This window comes from Lampetra fluviatilis, chromosome 4 (assembly GCF_964198595.1).
Source record: "Lampetra fluviatilis chromosome 4, kcLamFluv1.1, whole genome shotgun sequence".
Taxonomy (NCBI): Eukaryota; Metazoa; Chordata; class Hyperoartia; order Petromyzontiformes; family Petromyzontidae; genus Lampetra; species Lampetra fluviatilis.
This window is the reverse complement of record NC_136278.1, coordinates 30,747,508-30,763,429: the sequence shown is the minus strand read 5'-3', so window position 1 is coordinate 30,763,429 and position 15,922 is coordinate 30,747,508. Positions and strand designations below refer to the sequence as shown.

General features: G+C 49.4%; 2 protein-coding genes across 9 annotated transcripts in view; one reads left to right on the top strand and one right to left on the bottom strand.

Moving 5' to 3' along the window:
• The window catches only part of LOC144931748 (uncharacterized), a 38,062-nt gene that overhangs the window by 12,279 nt on the left and 9,861 nt on the right, over positions 1–15,922 (top strand). For 4 of the 8 annotated variants that reach the window (XM_078855986.1, XM_078855988.1, XM_078855989.1 and 1 more), the window contains exon 3: positions 15,706–15,756. The gene's annotated coding sequence lies outside the window, so the exon portion shown is untranslated. Of the gene's footprint in view, positions 1–12,983; positions 13,985–15,705; positions 15,757–15,922 lie in introns of those variants that run through there. The other 4 variants (XM_078855993.1, XM_078855991.1, XM_078855992.1 and 1 more) reach the window with 3 other exon arrangements.
• Positions 781–13,476, bottom strand: LOC144931410 (laminin subunit alpha-3-like). The gene is made up of 4 exons (XM_078855217.1): positions 13,243–13,476; positions 7,793–8,048; positions 1,674–1,724; positions 781–812 (listed from the first exon to the last, which is right to left on the bottom strand). Exons 1-4 carry the CDS (start codon positions 13,474–13,476, stop codon positions 781–783), a joined length of 573 nt encoding a protein of 190 aa, XP_078711343.1.

The following is a 15,922-nucleotide window of genomic DNA, read 5'->3' as shown; positions in this document are numbered from 1 at the left end:
GTCTCTCTAGTGGTGATGTTTTTACACCGCACCATGTACTCATTCGAGGCTGAGTCGACCTAGGGGATGCCCAGAACCGGTTCAGATAATCGTCACTGGTGTTGGCCGTGAGCGGGAATCGCCGGGCTGGTAATGCAGCGCGCTAACCACTACATCACCCAAAAAGACACGCACAGAAGACACGCGTGGTAAATAAATCGTTCTCACAGGCGATTCCTTCACACGGCAGTGCCTTCCAACGGATGCAACACTCTCAACGTCTCGCAAGCGTCACAGCTATCTTCGCAACAATCTTAGCAACGTCACACCGCGTACAGCCAAAACATCACCCCGTGTTCTGGAAAACAGGGCTCATTAGGTAAACGGTGTGTGGGTGAAACACGCACCCTATGAGACCGTGCTTGGCGAGGTTTTCCTGCACACTGATGCCAAATAATGCCCGTGGCGTGGAGAGACCTTCATCCGACTGTGGTTTGACGGAGGTACGGTGCACGCACGTTGGATGCAATGGGTCCACGCGACGAGCAGCGGCGAGAGGTCGCTCAATTCACGACGAAAGAATCGTGACCCCTGCATCGAGACGATTTGTTGAATCGCCGAGGAGGGGAGGGGGGGGGTAAATCACTGCACCCGTATTCTGTAGAACCGTAGGGCTGGTCATCACGCAGTACGTAGGAGGGATGGCAATAGCGTGAGGAGCCACTCGTCCACGATCCTGCAGCTGCTTCTGTCCATTCTGCCGACGCTATTGACGCGAGAGATATGCGGTACATCTGCGCGCTAAAGCTTGCGGAAGGTCCATTCGAGCAAAACTGCAAAAGGGGCAAAAAAAAAATCCCGCGCTCTGCCCCTGACTGGCCGCATGCCTATTGGGCTCAGCCACACGAGAAGTGGCCAGGGCGCCAGTGTAGCGAGCCACCCATTCTGTTATGCAGGTGAACTGGAACCGCGGTCGGACGGAGCGTGATGAAACGGAACGGGGGGCTCTGAAGTCGCTCGTCAGGGGAGGCGACACATGCCGGTCCTGGCCTTCCTTGTGGCCTTATCGCATGAGGGGCTCGCAGCGTAGGTCAAGGCGCTATGGCGGTGGTGTCAACAAAAACTGAAGACAAGAGGTGGCCGGGTATCCCAGAGGTCAGAGCGCTGGGCTTGTACCGCTGAGATGCTGGGATCTAATTCCAGGCGGTCGCTTGTGATTAAAGCTGGAATTGGCGGTCACGTAATCGTCGCTGGTTTCGGCCGTGAGCAAGAACACAACTGGTAGTAGGTTTGTACCCTTTCAACTGGAACAACAACTGACACCTTTATACAAGGCATCATGTTTGCCATAACCACAACACAAACAGTCAAAATGCAAACAAAAAGAAACAACTCTGATGATGATAATGATATGCACTATCCTTGAAGTTGATTGGTCCACACCCGAGACAGCTTTTCTTAGAGCCTAGTCTCCATTGGTGTTGGACCAGATGACGCCAAAAGGCGTACTTGTATAAAGGTGTCAGTTTTTGTACCAGTTGAAAGGGTACAAACCTACTACTATATTTTGCCACTGGTAAAGGAGATGTCTCATAGAATACAACTGGTGTCGCCGGGTTCGTAGCGCTGCTCCTGGCTAGCTAACCACCGCGCCACCGCTCCCCGTACCACGACAGCCACCACCGCCACCTCACTGGGGTCCACACACCGGCGTGCAAGTGCCTCCGTCTCGATGGAGCCACTTTCTGCGGAGGGGAGCGCACGGAGCCGCCACATGGCACGCCTCGTCAATCCGCGCCTCAGCTCAAGCGGCGCATCTGAAAAGCGCTGTGCATGAGCATGAACGAATTCCTTTTCCTTCGCAGCAGGTGAGGGCCTGTTGAGATGCAACGTGTCTTTTGTGAGGAAGATGAAAGGGCCGTATTGGCACTGCGACGTTTTCAAAATGATGCGCTCTAGAGGCTGGTTCACTCCCACTGCTGTGAGACGTCACTTTAGCTCAGGTCCTGCAGTTTATCGAGTTGTAGATCCTCAAGTGCTCATGGACAGTTTATGGGTTGTGCAATTTTCAAGTGATTTGTTAATTTGTTAATTTGTTCCATTTGTGTAGCTTCTCATTACTTCTCACTTTAGCCTCAAATTGCTTTCATCGCCCTCATCGTCATCAGCCATAATCTATCCACTGCTGGATGAAGGCTTCTGCAAAGCCTTTGCCATATCTCAGTCGTGCGATGCAATAATCCATTGCTTTGCAATAATTATGGAAGTATTTGTGAAAATAATTTCTCCTTTCTTAAAACGTGCGTGGGCCAGAGCTCATCTCAATCCGCAGCTCCGAGGCAATGAAGGAAACTCCACATTCCTATGGCCTGTCTCTGCATTGGACATATGCTGTCGGTTTCCCACATAGGAAAACTCAGGACAATTACGACGTTTCGGGCGCAACACAAGCGTCCGAAACGTCGTGATTTATTTTATTTTATACCCACGTGACTTTACCGAAAGAACCAAAGAGTATGGATTCCTGCAGTCACGAAAGCTTCAAATCAAGATCGGGACAATTAATTGAGTCGACGCCTGAGCGCCACTCCAACCCGCAGCGGCACACTCCGTGCAAGGCAAGGACGAGGGTGACCCATCTTGGGTTAATCCACGGAGCGGTTTGTCAACGCTCGGCTTGTTTGACAACGTGAGGGTCTCCAATTTCACCGTGGCTGGCGGCCAGCCCCCGCCGAGTCTCCGAGCACCACAGTGCGATTGGTCACGCGTCAGCACGGTGCTCCTTCCACCGCGAAACCCGTCTCACCTCCCACGCTATGGCAACGGCACCGCCAGGAGCGTGCGTGCACTCGGTGAGTCCGCAACAGCCGTGTGACCCCGACTTAGTTTCGGGGGTAACGCTAGGCATGCCACCTGTCTTGGTTTTCCCAGGACTGTCCTCGTGATGACGTAGCTGTCCCAGGGTAGCTGTACATCTGTCCAGGACAATGAAAAGTCCCAGTTTTTACGTATGTATGTTGACCTTTCGGACCGTGCGTAGCAAACCGTGCTAATCGGAGTTGCGTTATAATAATTCACAACCTAAGACGTTACATTTACACGTGGTTCTCCCCTCTTCCGGTATCGCAGCATATTATTCTTCCCACGATATGTCCCGGTTCGTTGTACCTAGTTAACATGCAAGATGGAAGCGGTGAGGCTTCCTATTGCGACGCGTTCTGGCATCTCCCAGTTGGCATCGCTGCAAGATACCATTTTTGTTGGCAACAAGCAAATATTTTTCCAATCAACTGATACGGTTCAGCCAATGAACAAACACTCTTCGATACTTCATCTGCCGGATTGTTCGGCATTAGCGCTGTCCGCAGATGGGGTAGCTAACACTTAGAATTGTGCGCAGTGGTCAGGAAAATATGGGCCACAAATTTGAGGCCCTCGAAATAACTGCGTTCGCATCAGCCACGCCTGAGGGGGCACGATGAAGGCAGCGCGTGACATTTATTGTGGCGGGTGAGATGAAAGATGGCCGACCGGGACGTTGTTTTGGTGGCAGCTGTCGTCTTTGTTGTTGTATTTGTCACCCAAACAATGCGGCGGACTGAAATAAGGATGGCCTTCACCTGCCAGAAGCCTTCCTGCCAACTTCAGTACTGTACCATTTTATTGAGGGGTCAGGATGAAGTGATGTTAAGTCTCTAGTTCACCTAAGCTCTTTGGCAACTGCTACAAGCAAAGTCTGGAATTCCCTTCCCACAGCAGTCACGTGATGTCGACACCCTACTCCTGTTCAAGACCTTCTTTTTGGATATGACCAACTGCCTCTCTCCAGAAAATGAATGCACCCACTGTTTCTGTACAGCAGCAAGAGATGACGAGCGTGTTAAGTTTTTCACATTGAGAACGCGATATAAATCCACATTCTATTGTATTTTTGCAGCCCTGCCCATAGCCACACAGGCCGCAATGGACAAACTCTGCAGGAGGGCCAAGATGGGCCGTATGGAACTGCCACTACGACTAATCTGAACGATGCTTAGCCCAGACCACCCTGCCATTATATGACTGATATAAACGTGCCGGCTGGTTTCCTGCTCCCCGCCGTGGCCTTGACCTCAAGGTAAATGTATTTTACAACTCTTTCCTGATCTTGTTCTTAGTGTTCAAGCTGCCGCATGTCTGGGGAGGCTCAACCGGGACACATTGTAAACTCTGAGCACCTCCCTACATCAGCTGCGCCCGCTGTTACATAGTCACACCCACTCAATCACGAGCCCCGCACACGCAGTGGCCTCCCTGGTCTTTCTGATATTGGCACCACCTATTGACCCACCGGCCCCAATTATTCCTTTTCCAGCCTCACCCACTGCTCGGGTAGCTCTACCCACTGCCCATGTAGCTCCATTCTTTACAAGTAGAGTACATATCAGAAGTTAAGCACAAGGCTAGAATATTTTAATCTTGGGACAAAATCCAGATTTGTATTTTTTTGTGATAGCCCTTCTGAAATCTGGACTGCCTCAGCCAAACCAGGACGTTTGGTAGCTTCGCCTGTTGTACTATTGATGCCATATCATGACATAAAATCCCTTTGAAACTCTGGTAGCAAACAGTGCACAAACTGTATTCGGGAATGACCCTGTAAGGTGATGCTAAGAAATATTTGTCAAGTATCTTCAAATTAAGTTTTTATTTCGGCACACTCGGGGCATATATTGTGTTTGCCTTGCACAGAGCGTTGTAAGTTCCAAATGAAGACATGAGGCGCTGCAGATCGACGGCAACGCATTCAACGTTAAACACCTGCGAAATGCAACGGAGTGTAATTGACACTGAGCAAGACTGCTGCAAGTCGGGCATTTGACCTACGGTACCCTTCCACACTGGCCAGCTATCTTGCAAGAGATGGAAGCACCCACAATTTACTCCACCACACAAGACCTGCCGATCGACGAACTGTGGTTGTACCCCCTTCGTACTGCTTGTGGGTGGACAGAGGCGACGAGATGGACAAAACGTGCCCATTGTTTCACCTGCCTCTCGCTGGGGGAGGTCAAATTGGTGACCTGTTCTGGATTGCAAGTCCAGCATGCTCACCACGATGTACACCAAGACAGCGTCGCCAACTCGCGGTATGCCATGCTGATAGGCCAGGCTGATTTAAATTGACAAGATTTTGTTGACCAAACGAATTAGGTGGAGGCAGCACGAATGCGCACGCACGCCTCAGAGGGCACAGGGGCACAAAGACAAAGATCCCCCGTATAGCCTTAACAGACGGTTGGGGAAAGTGCCATTAGCAAGCAGCGCCTATGAAGGCCGGCACGGCACACGAGCGCGTGGCCGGACAGCACCACGCCCGGTCGCCTTTGTCTCCCTAGTGCCGATGTTAAAATACTGCACGAGGAACTCATTTGAGGCTGAGTCGACCTAGGGGAGGCCCAGCACCGGTTCAGATAATCGTCACTGGTGTTGGTGGCCGTGAGCGGGAATCGAACCCGGGTCGCCGGGTTCGTAGCGCAGCGACACCACCGCTCCCCACGGCACCTCTGGCACCACAAACGCCCGCTTCAGAATTCAGATTCACAGTTATTTTGTTTGCACGTACAGTAGGCTAACGTTGTGTCTTACTTGCCAAAGAAGACAGAGGGGAGTGCAGCAAAGGCACACCCAATCTTGTCAGTTAAATTGCCCCCACGCCCTTCGGAATGGTATGCGAGCGAGCTGAGCGGAGAAAGTCAGCGGAGTCCCACCGCAGGGCAACATGTAGCCCACCCTTCTCCAGCGTCACTCGCCGGCATTCCGATATCCTCCATCAGCACGCGTCTCGGGGTGAGGCTGTGGAGAGCGCGGGGCTGTGGCCTCTCTCCCCCCTGCCAAGTCACCTCCAAAGGTCTTTAATGTATGGCCCGTTCGCTCGTTTGCACAGCGGTGGACAGAGTTATAATGAGCTGAAAACTAAGCATTTTTTTATTTTACCAGGGAAGGCCCACTGAGCTATATAGGTCTTTTTCAGAAGCGACCTGGACACAAATGATAGCTCAACGAAGTGGCTTATCACGTGGGAATTTATAGCGTGGAGGGAAAACGGGAGGACCCGCGAAAAATCCACACGACCACAGAGAGAGAAACATGCAAACTCCAAATATACAGGCGTCAGGGTCAGGATCGAACCCAAGCGCTCCTGCATACCAGGCGAGGTAGAAAACACCTCGCCACCATACGAGAGAAACCACCCTGGGCGATGCCGAACTCACAAGGTATCACAAGCTAAGCAGGTCACTGCCCGGCTTCTAGGGGAATGACAATTCACCCTCGTCACAAGCCATTGAATTCCCTGAGAGGTCTAAAAAAATGTTTGAATCAAGAATCAATTTTTTTAATACTGTGGTGAATGCAGTGGTTTCTAGCTACTGGAGGGGTCCTGTAAAGCTATTATATGGCACATATATGAATTAATTAAAAAAGAAACGTTGATCCTTATGCACACATTTCGATATATATCATGAGCTTCAGAATTTAAATTAAACCGTGAATGGATGCAACGTTGCACCTCTACAAGTGCTTGGATGATACATTTCCTATAAATATGGTGTAGGCCCGAGCAGCAAAGTGATCAGAAGATGGCAGCATCGTCATTCATTATTAAATCCATCTATATGGAGCTTTGAGAATAATCTCGTCATATGGGTGGGTTTTCTCCAGGTACTCTGGTTTCCACCCACATGACAAACACTAATGAATAGAATTGGCCACAGATACCAATGTAAGGAACCTTACATTGGTAGCAGGCCATACCTGGGCAAAACAATGGGGAATTATTGCAATGCCTTGAAGACCATCCAATTAAGCATAACCAGGGGACAAAGAATCCTCCAGAAACTTGCTCACAGATTATACAACGCACGTATTCCGGGTATAATTACAGTATTAACGCAGCCCTGCATGCACGCCCCACGCTGTGGCTACATGCACATAGCTTGGCGAGGCTGAGGAGTCTGGAAGGGATGAGGGACGGCATGTGTGTGTGGAGGGAGGAAGGAATATGATTGAGCCTGCCCAGACCTGCCCTAGTTCTGGGCCGACGGAACAGAGAAACACAGGCATGAGCCGTTGCTGTCATTAGCAGGTGGAAAAACACCAGTCAAGTAAAATAATCACGCACCCCCCAGCGATATTAACAAATAATAAATAACCTTGTTTTCGCAATTTAATAACAAAAAATACAATGGTGTGTGTTTCTAATTTCACCGTCACGTTTTTATCGTTTAAAACAAAAATGCCACGTCTACATTGTACAAGTTTAATCAATCCATTACACCTAAATCTAACGTTAGAATAGAAGTTCCAGAAATGGTAAATAATCGAATTGTCACACGCTTCCATGCGTGTACCATGTGCAAAAGAATCCACTTCAATTGATGAATCAATGCATCGTTACTTGGCCAGAAAACACCATTGGAACGACTGACATCTTGATGAAATGGCCAAAACATCACTTTGGCAGCTTTCCATGATTGTTTTGTGTTGGCAACATTACTATGTTTTTGCCAAAAATCATGCGAAGAGAGGCATTCGTCAACAACTTTAATCATGCCCCATGCTTGCTGGAAGTGTGTCCTCTATCCAAAATAGAGGATTAGGGTTAGGCTTGGACAAAACTCAGCGGGGATCAAAAAAGTAAATGTTAAACAAACTGTAACATGTGTTAAACGATTAACAGAATGAGTAGTAATACGATCTGCTTTGCCTATGATGGATTCCGCTCTAGATCTCACCACCTATGTAAATGTTGCACTGACAGTTTTTTTCTCACTTTTCTCTAAGAACGTAGAAGGGCACTGAGACTCCAGCAGGGGCTGGGTCTCATCCGCCTCCAGCCACCACTCACTGTACTGGGATGGTGACGACGAACCCACCTGTCCCAGGTTGAGGGTGACGTTGACGTGATTGTAGTGTGGCCCCCGCGAGAGTGGAGGGCTCTGCCAGGAGCGCTCCGTGCCGTCGATTGCGTTGCTGACCGGGTGAGCGGAGTCCGGGTCGTCCAGGCTGCAGATCTCGCACAGGTTGCCCTGGGAGCGCGCAGAGAACGGAGAGGCAAACCGTTAAAACTGCTTGAGAGTCCACGTGGTCTTCCAAAACCAGAATCAAAATCTTTATTTGTCCTGGAGAAATTCGATGAGCTATGAAGCTCCTTTTCACAGATGTCCAGTAGGGCCGGGGCATAAAGTCACAACAATACAAAAAACAATAGGGGTGCAAAGCATAGGAAAGATTAGCCAATCACTAAAAACAAATACGTAAATATACTAAAACTAAACTTTTTTTAATTTTACCAGGTAAAGCCTACTGAGATATATAGCTCTTTATACTGGTAGGAACCTCCTGGTTACACCAGCCCACAGGGGATTATTGTGTCCGTTCGTCCGTCGTGCAGGGATGGGCTGGGTGGGGAGGGAGGGGCTGGGTGGAGAGGGGAGGGTGGGGAGGGGCTGGGTGGGGAGGGGAGGGTGGGGAGGGGCTGGGTGGGGAGGGTGGGGAGGGGCTGGGTGGGAGGTGGGAGGGTGGGGCAGGGTGGGGAGGGGCTGGTCACCCCGTGGTGCCCTTATAAAACTCAACGTTTAACCTACTCACGCCGGCTTGTGCCCGCCCTCACAATCGGGCATATTTGCGGAATACACCACGCCGCCGTTGACCCTGGCCATTGACCGAGCAACCCAACGTTCCTACCAGCTCCCTCCGCAGGAATGTGTTCAGACGGGTCCTGGCCACAAATTATAGGTCAACCAAGTGGCTTATCACGTGGAAATTTACAGCAGCCAAATTATCTTGCAAGCGACCCATACATTTCAAGCACAAATTAATAACTAAACATATTACCTTTCTCGTGAGCACTGCTTTATAACAATATATATCTGCATGGTACGCTAACGGTCTGGGTAATGGAATGTTTAGTCAACGAACCCATACCACACCCTCCTTAAGCGACACACATCTGAGGTCGTAAATGCAATTAATCTTTCATCGGAATCATGACACGCGAATTGCAGGGACACATTTTCAATAATGTGGCTTTTGGATCACTAAACTTTTTTCTGTATTTTACCAGGTAAGGCCCACTGACCTGTGTATCTTTTTGTTAAAGAAGCGACCTGGCCTCAAATTATAGCTCGGCAAAGTGGCTTATCATGTGGAAATTTATAGCAGCCAAATACTCTAAACGCGGTGGGAAAAAGCTGGCGGATCCTGAGAAAAATCCACACGACCACATGGAGACACGCAAACTCCAAATATACAGCAGGCGTCAGAGTCGGTATCGAACCCACGCCTTCCTGCATACCAGGTGAGGTAGTTAACATCTCGCCACCGTACGAGAAAATTCACCCTGGGAGAAGCTCAACAAAGTGGTTTATCACGTGTGAATGCAGCCAAATACTCTAACACACAAACTCTGCCATAGCCCTCCCTGATCAGTGATCAACCTCACCGGTTCTACCGTGCTGATTGAGATATGGCAGAATACGATACGCAAGCGGACAAACTGCGAAATCGGGCCAGCTTTCGGGAAAACAAAAAAAAAACAGTCACCGTTCCACTAAAACACGGCAGAATGATGGCCAAACAACGATACACGAATTGGGGCCTATGTATGTGTGTATGTGCGCGCATGGCAAATCACACGAGTGGGTTTCCACGCTCGGCTGCAGAGTTACCTGGGCCTTATCACTCTTTAAGAATTCACTGTCACAGTTGCGTGGGGAAAAGAGAAAAAAACCCACCCACATGTCCTTATTTGGAGAAGCATTTTTTTTTTTAGCGCGCAGGCTCACACAGTTGCGGCACTGTATGAGAAGAGGGCGACTCGTAGCTGTACGGAGGATGGATGTCAGAGAGATTTATCGCGTTTTGCTCTTCTCACACAAAAGAGGCAAAAAGGGAATGCCCTGAGGTTGTAACACTTGCATACCACCAGACGCGCACGAGGAACGTAGCCCTGCACGCAAAGTTCGCCCCGTGTAGCCTTCAACTGAGCGTTGGGGCAAGTTCTGTCAGCGAGTAGCACCTCTATGAAGGCTACCGGCACTGTGGCACACGAGGGGGTGGGTGGCCAGCACCACGCCCGGCCGCCTTTGTCTCCCCAGTGGCGATGTCTACGCAGGTCTACGACACACACGCTTCACACGCATTCACACACATATGCCCAATGGCTAAACAAATAAATGCCCCTTATACAATGCTTCCCACGGCTGGTCAAATTTGTCAGCAGAAATGTACTCGCCGCTGTGAGTCAGCATTTAGTGGCGTTTATTAGCGTGGCCTTAGAAAGGTGAGTTGAGATTCGTGCTTTCGTGTCTCGCTGTGCGCACGCTTGGGTAAGGGAGGCCACCCGAATGGATTGAAGATTTTACAATCAGCGTCCACAGAATGCTGCTATGCGGTTCTGTTAATAAATAAACGGTACTGTACAACATTCTACTCTCGCGCAGTGGACGCGTTTACGCGTGCGAGCATCAAACAAGCCGAACGATCGCTGTGCGTGGAACTCAACGACGAATTGCCCTCCGGAGGGATTCATCCCCCGTCACGGCGACGTTTTGGAATTTCCACCGCTCCCTCAGGACCACACGCACAAAAAAACACAACGGGCGTAAAGCATCGTCCACCTCCATCCTCTCGAACCATGACCACCTCGACCACGTTACTAACCCCCCCGCCCTCTCGCAAGGGTAACGCCAAGAAAGCCTCTCAGTGAATCACAAACTCAGTGGCGACGTCGCACTTTCTTATTTTTGGCTGCCACCCCGTGCCGGATTATCCTCGTAGCACAAGTAGCTACATGTGTAGCAGCTACACGTGCAGTGGCAACTACATATGCAGTAGCTACTACACGTGTAGTAGCCACTACACGTGTAGTAGCTACGGGCCACGCACTTTCAAGGGCCCCCGCGCTAAATGCTTTCAAGCTATCAATTCCGGCTCAGTGATTCTGCACTTGCTCTATTACTATAGTACTATACCGCCTTCAACTTTTACGAACGACTGGGTGTTTAAGGTTAGCGATGTGTCGTATTATCTGGCTTTATAGCAAATGAAAAAATACAATTAATTTACTTTGCAAGTTGACAATTAGTGTTTTAATATTTATGTGTTTTATTATTTCGGGCCCCTTTATAACATCATGCTACAGGCCCCGCACTAGCTTAGTCTGGCACTGGTGCCACCCCCTGGACCGTTGTCCGGAACCCCCCCTGGTTCCATCTGTTCACGTCCGGGGGGCCTCAAGAACTGTCCCATCGTCTTAAGCCGAACGACCCACACCGCCAAAATGTTTCAGAGTGTCTCTACAACACCTGTCGATGTGCTTCCCCCCGCTCCTTTAATCCGTAAGCCTTTTGATGGGCACGGTCCGACTTTCTGACGTGGCTGCAACGAGATGTCGCGTACCGGATTTGTAAATCCACTGCTGGATGAGGGCCTCCCCCCATGGCTAGGTACGGTGCGAAAGAAATTCGACGTACGTAACATGCCGTGCAGGCCGGGAAAGGGCTATTTCGATCCAGATGCATTGCCCTCTGCTGTCCACAACGCCGACTACGCCTGTTTTACTTACACGGTGGTCTTGCCCATTCAAGCGCGATCCAGGCTCAACCTTCCTTAAGCTTCCGCGTTTCCGATGGGATCGGGTGCATTTCTGGCGATTTCGTCAGAGGCTTTGATGCCAAATGAATCCACGTTGCCATTGGAGCGTTAGAATCTCCCACCGTTCCGCCATCACTGTTATCCTTGCATTTCATCCCAGGTCTCCCTTCCAACAGACGATCACTGCCGAACATCATGAAGGGGCTCTCGCATGGTTAAACAAGGCACCGTCTCAGAGCTCCAAAGTCTCGTTGCGTTTTTGGGCCCTTCTCACACTCTCACCGCATCCCCTAGGAAGAGGGCACTCCAACGGTAAGGAACGAACTGTGGTTTCCACGTGCTCAGCGAACAAGCGTAGCCCACAAATGCCATGGCAATTTTCCCTGCAAGACTACGCCACAGATATCTTGCCAGACATCTTGCCTCGCCACTGGTATCGGTCTTCTCTGCTATGCTATATGAACATTGGGCTGATTTAAGATCAGCCACATGAGCATCGAAGGCTTTAATACAAGCACAACGTTAGTCAAGTGATACGAGTGTGGACAGCCTATAGTTAACTACAGTATATCCTATAAACTGAAGTTATATCTGTAAGCGTGACTCCACAACAAAGACATTGATGACCCAGTGGTGGTGCCATGAGATGAGGATCATTGATAACCCTACGATGAAGGCCTTGAAGCATCAGTTGTGAAACCACATAGTCAGTATGAAAGAACACCCCACGATAAAGACATTCATGACCCAGTGAAGGAGCGATAAGGTCAAGATCACAGATGCCCCACGTGGTGGAAGACACTCACAACCCTGTGTTTTTAAAACCACTATTTCCGAGCCACGGTTGGCCCAACAATAGAGATGCCGGTGACCTTAACGACCCATCGACGGAGCCACACGATGACCCCAAGTCACGAGAGATGCCGATCTGTCCCATCAGTGGTGGTTTCTGGCTCATTGGCGGTTTGAAGCAGGAATTAAATTTGGGGGGGCCCTCCAATCGGTGATAACCCCCCCCCACTCGACTCGATGAGCCCCCCACTCGTAGTGCGATGGCAGGAGATATGTAGACTAGAGATGTAGATGACAACAGAGAGATAGAGACGAGACAGATGTGTAGTAAAATAGGAAAAATGCATGGGACCTTTTACCAGTATCAAAGTATGAAAAAAAATGGTTTTACCATTTCTGGCAATTAAACAGGAGGTGTTAAGATGTTCATACACCAAATAGAAACCTTTTGCAAGAAATCAAGAATGCATTGACGACGCGACCTGCAAAAGGTGTCTGTTTGTTGTTTGAACATCTTAACACCTGTTTCATTGCCAGAATTGAGTCAGAAAATATTAAGAAATATGACAGGTGCAGACAAAGACAGAGGCGAGAGAAGTTAATTATCGTGGTAATGCCAATCATCTTGCTATGCGCGTTAGGCTTTAAATTTGTGCCGGAATTTGACGAGCGGCTGCTATATTGAATGGATCTTTGCCCTCCCCCCCCCCTTGGGCCACTTGTAACCCCGTGCTTTTACTTAGCTTCCTCATGTCTCGCGCGACACCACTGCGTCCCGTCCACCACCAACCAACCACTCACTGACTCCCACTCACTCCACTCACTCCCACTCACCTGTCCACTGAGCGCGGCGCTCCCAGACAGAGCGCAGGACGTGTCCTCCCGGCTCCTGCCCTCCTCGTCCTGACCGCAGGTCGCCGTGGCGCTGGCACTGGCACGCTCGGCCACGTTGAAGTAGGGAGGCAGCAGGCTCGGCTCATTGCCCGCGGCCCGGGCGGAAGGGAGAGCAGGTAGCAGCAGCAGCAGTAGCAGCATCGAGACCAGGTGAGACAGAGCCATAGACGTCATGGCTTTACCCTGACTCTCCCGGGGCCGATCGTCGTGTTATTAGAATTGTTGTTGTTGTTGCTTGTTGTGTGACTGGGACGATTGGGTTGATGGCTGGGTGGCTGGCTGGTTGTCGGATCTTTTCACGTGGAATCAAACCGTTTCGTGCTCGGCTAAGGATGTCACGTCGCCCCAAAATTAAAAAAAAAAGTCGTGGAATAAATCGCGGAACAACCTCGCCGTTGTACAACGCGACTGCGTAACCCTGTCACCCTTCCCCACCCCCCGTACTCACACGGGCAGGCGCGCGCCTCTCGCTTCGCCCCAACAACGACGATCCGAAGTAGGTCCCTCAATCAACCGCAGCGTCAACTTACGGACAACCCAAGCGACCCGATCAACAGCCCGGTCCCATGAAGATTCACCCCCGTGGCACCCGCGTGTCGCTCGCTTAAATACCGAGCGGGCTGCGGGGCTGGGAAGGGGGGTGGGAGCTCCCAAGGTGGAGCCGCTGTGCGTGTGCGCGCAGGTGAGCGAGCGGTGGAGGCGGGGACAGGTTTGGGGTGTGTGGGAGAGGCGAGCGGATGGTCTGGGGGCACACCCTGTGTCTGCCTTCCTTCTGGCTTGTGGTCAGTGACAGCGAGGCTCCGCGCGCCACTCGCGTTGCCTAACGTGTTGCGCGCTATGGAGCGAAGCCCTCGTCCGCGGGGACACGAAAGTCGGGTTGATGCTTCGCTGCCCATTGTTCAAATTCTGAGCCACCACGTAGCGAATTACGTAAATCTCTCCGCTCCCGAAGACGCCTTGGGTTCCGTTTGAAGGTGGCATAACCCTCATCCCTCTATTCAAGTCAAGGCTTACGACTTTTAGGTTCACCTCTGCCTATGAAATGTTTATATCCATAGAAATGTTTAGCGTTATTTATTTTCACAAATCACATTGGGTTATTTAATGTATTTTTTTTACAAACATAGCAACTTTTTTGTTCACACGCGTTTTTTGCTCCCCAACTTTCCCCTATGAATGAATACGAATAAAACTATGATTTCGCCTCCTCCACGTGCATATCTCGTCGAACAGAGATGATGTATTGATACCTTCAACAGTTGAATTGTTTCCTATGAAAAATACGAAATGTACTTGTTTGGAAAGAGTGCAAGCTGCCTTCAAGGAAAATGTTATGAATGCCAACACACCTGACCATTGCCTTTCATTCGGACAAATAGTCCGTTATTAAATCGGTTAAACATTTTAGTTACAGCTTTTAGGAAATATTTTTTTCCGTAAAATTTTTCATAATTGTTGAGCGAAAATTGTGTCAATGATATGGTTCATGCGGAAATATAAACAACGATTGACGACTGCTATCCCAGTGGCTTTGACCACCGCACACTGACCTGCGTGGTGAAGTAAGGTCATACAAACCCCCATGTGACATAAACGGCTTGGGCTTTGCGGGTGGATTGACAAAGGGCTTGCAGATTCCAGAAAGACAGGGCCGACAGTCTCCCTCCATCCCTCCAGTCAGCCAAGCCTACTCACTCCTAAGCCATGCAACTTGTAAGATCCAATTATAGACTTAACTCTCTTCTAGAGCCAAACCGGACCGCTGTTTATCAAGTGTAATCCTGCATCCCCAAGATGGGTCATCCATTGCAACCAGACCCTGCTGTTAATGGATGCTTGTGGTTAGAACTCATAGCTCGGAGATTTACTTATATCTTTATGATCCTTCCAGGGTCGGTAAAATTCGGTACCACTCTGTGATAAATCAAGTGAATCATTTTAGATTTGAAGCTTTCGCTACGTTGTCCCCACCTGAAGAAGGACGCTTGTGTTGCGCCCGAAACGTCGTGATTTTATTTAGTTGTTTTCATTTATTTTATTTTTTACCTACGTGACTTTACCGAAAAAAACAAAGCGTACAAGTGAATCATGCTTGCGAGGAGATTGATTGCTTGTTGATTAGAATGCGGAATTGCCACGCTTGTTCAGGATGTAGATACTTTAACGTTGAACGTTTGAATTAATAATGACATAACCACCTCTATATGAGAACGTATCAATTTGTAGTACATATGTTGACTTGAAATAAGAATTATATCTAGACAATCTCCGACGTAAATGTGGATCTCGAAAAAAATGGAGAGGCTTTAATCATCGTCATGCGTTGATTGGAACTGTTTTGTGAACATTAAATGTACGTGTTATGATGATGTCATGCATGTTGTGTGTTTTATTCGTGTGTAGAATTGAAGATGACAGAAGTTGACTCAATCTGTAACATCACAACAAATCAATGTAAGTCCGTGACTGATGCGCTCAATGCAGTCCTGTAAACAGTCCGTAAGCAGTACGGTATAACAATCATGCCCCTGTATAAATACCAGTCCAAAAATGTGTCGTGCCTACCACTGTGTTATATAACAAACACATCAACTCAACTCGTACTCAATAGCACATCATG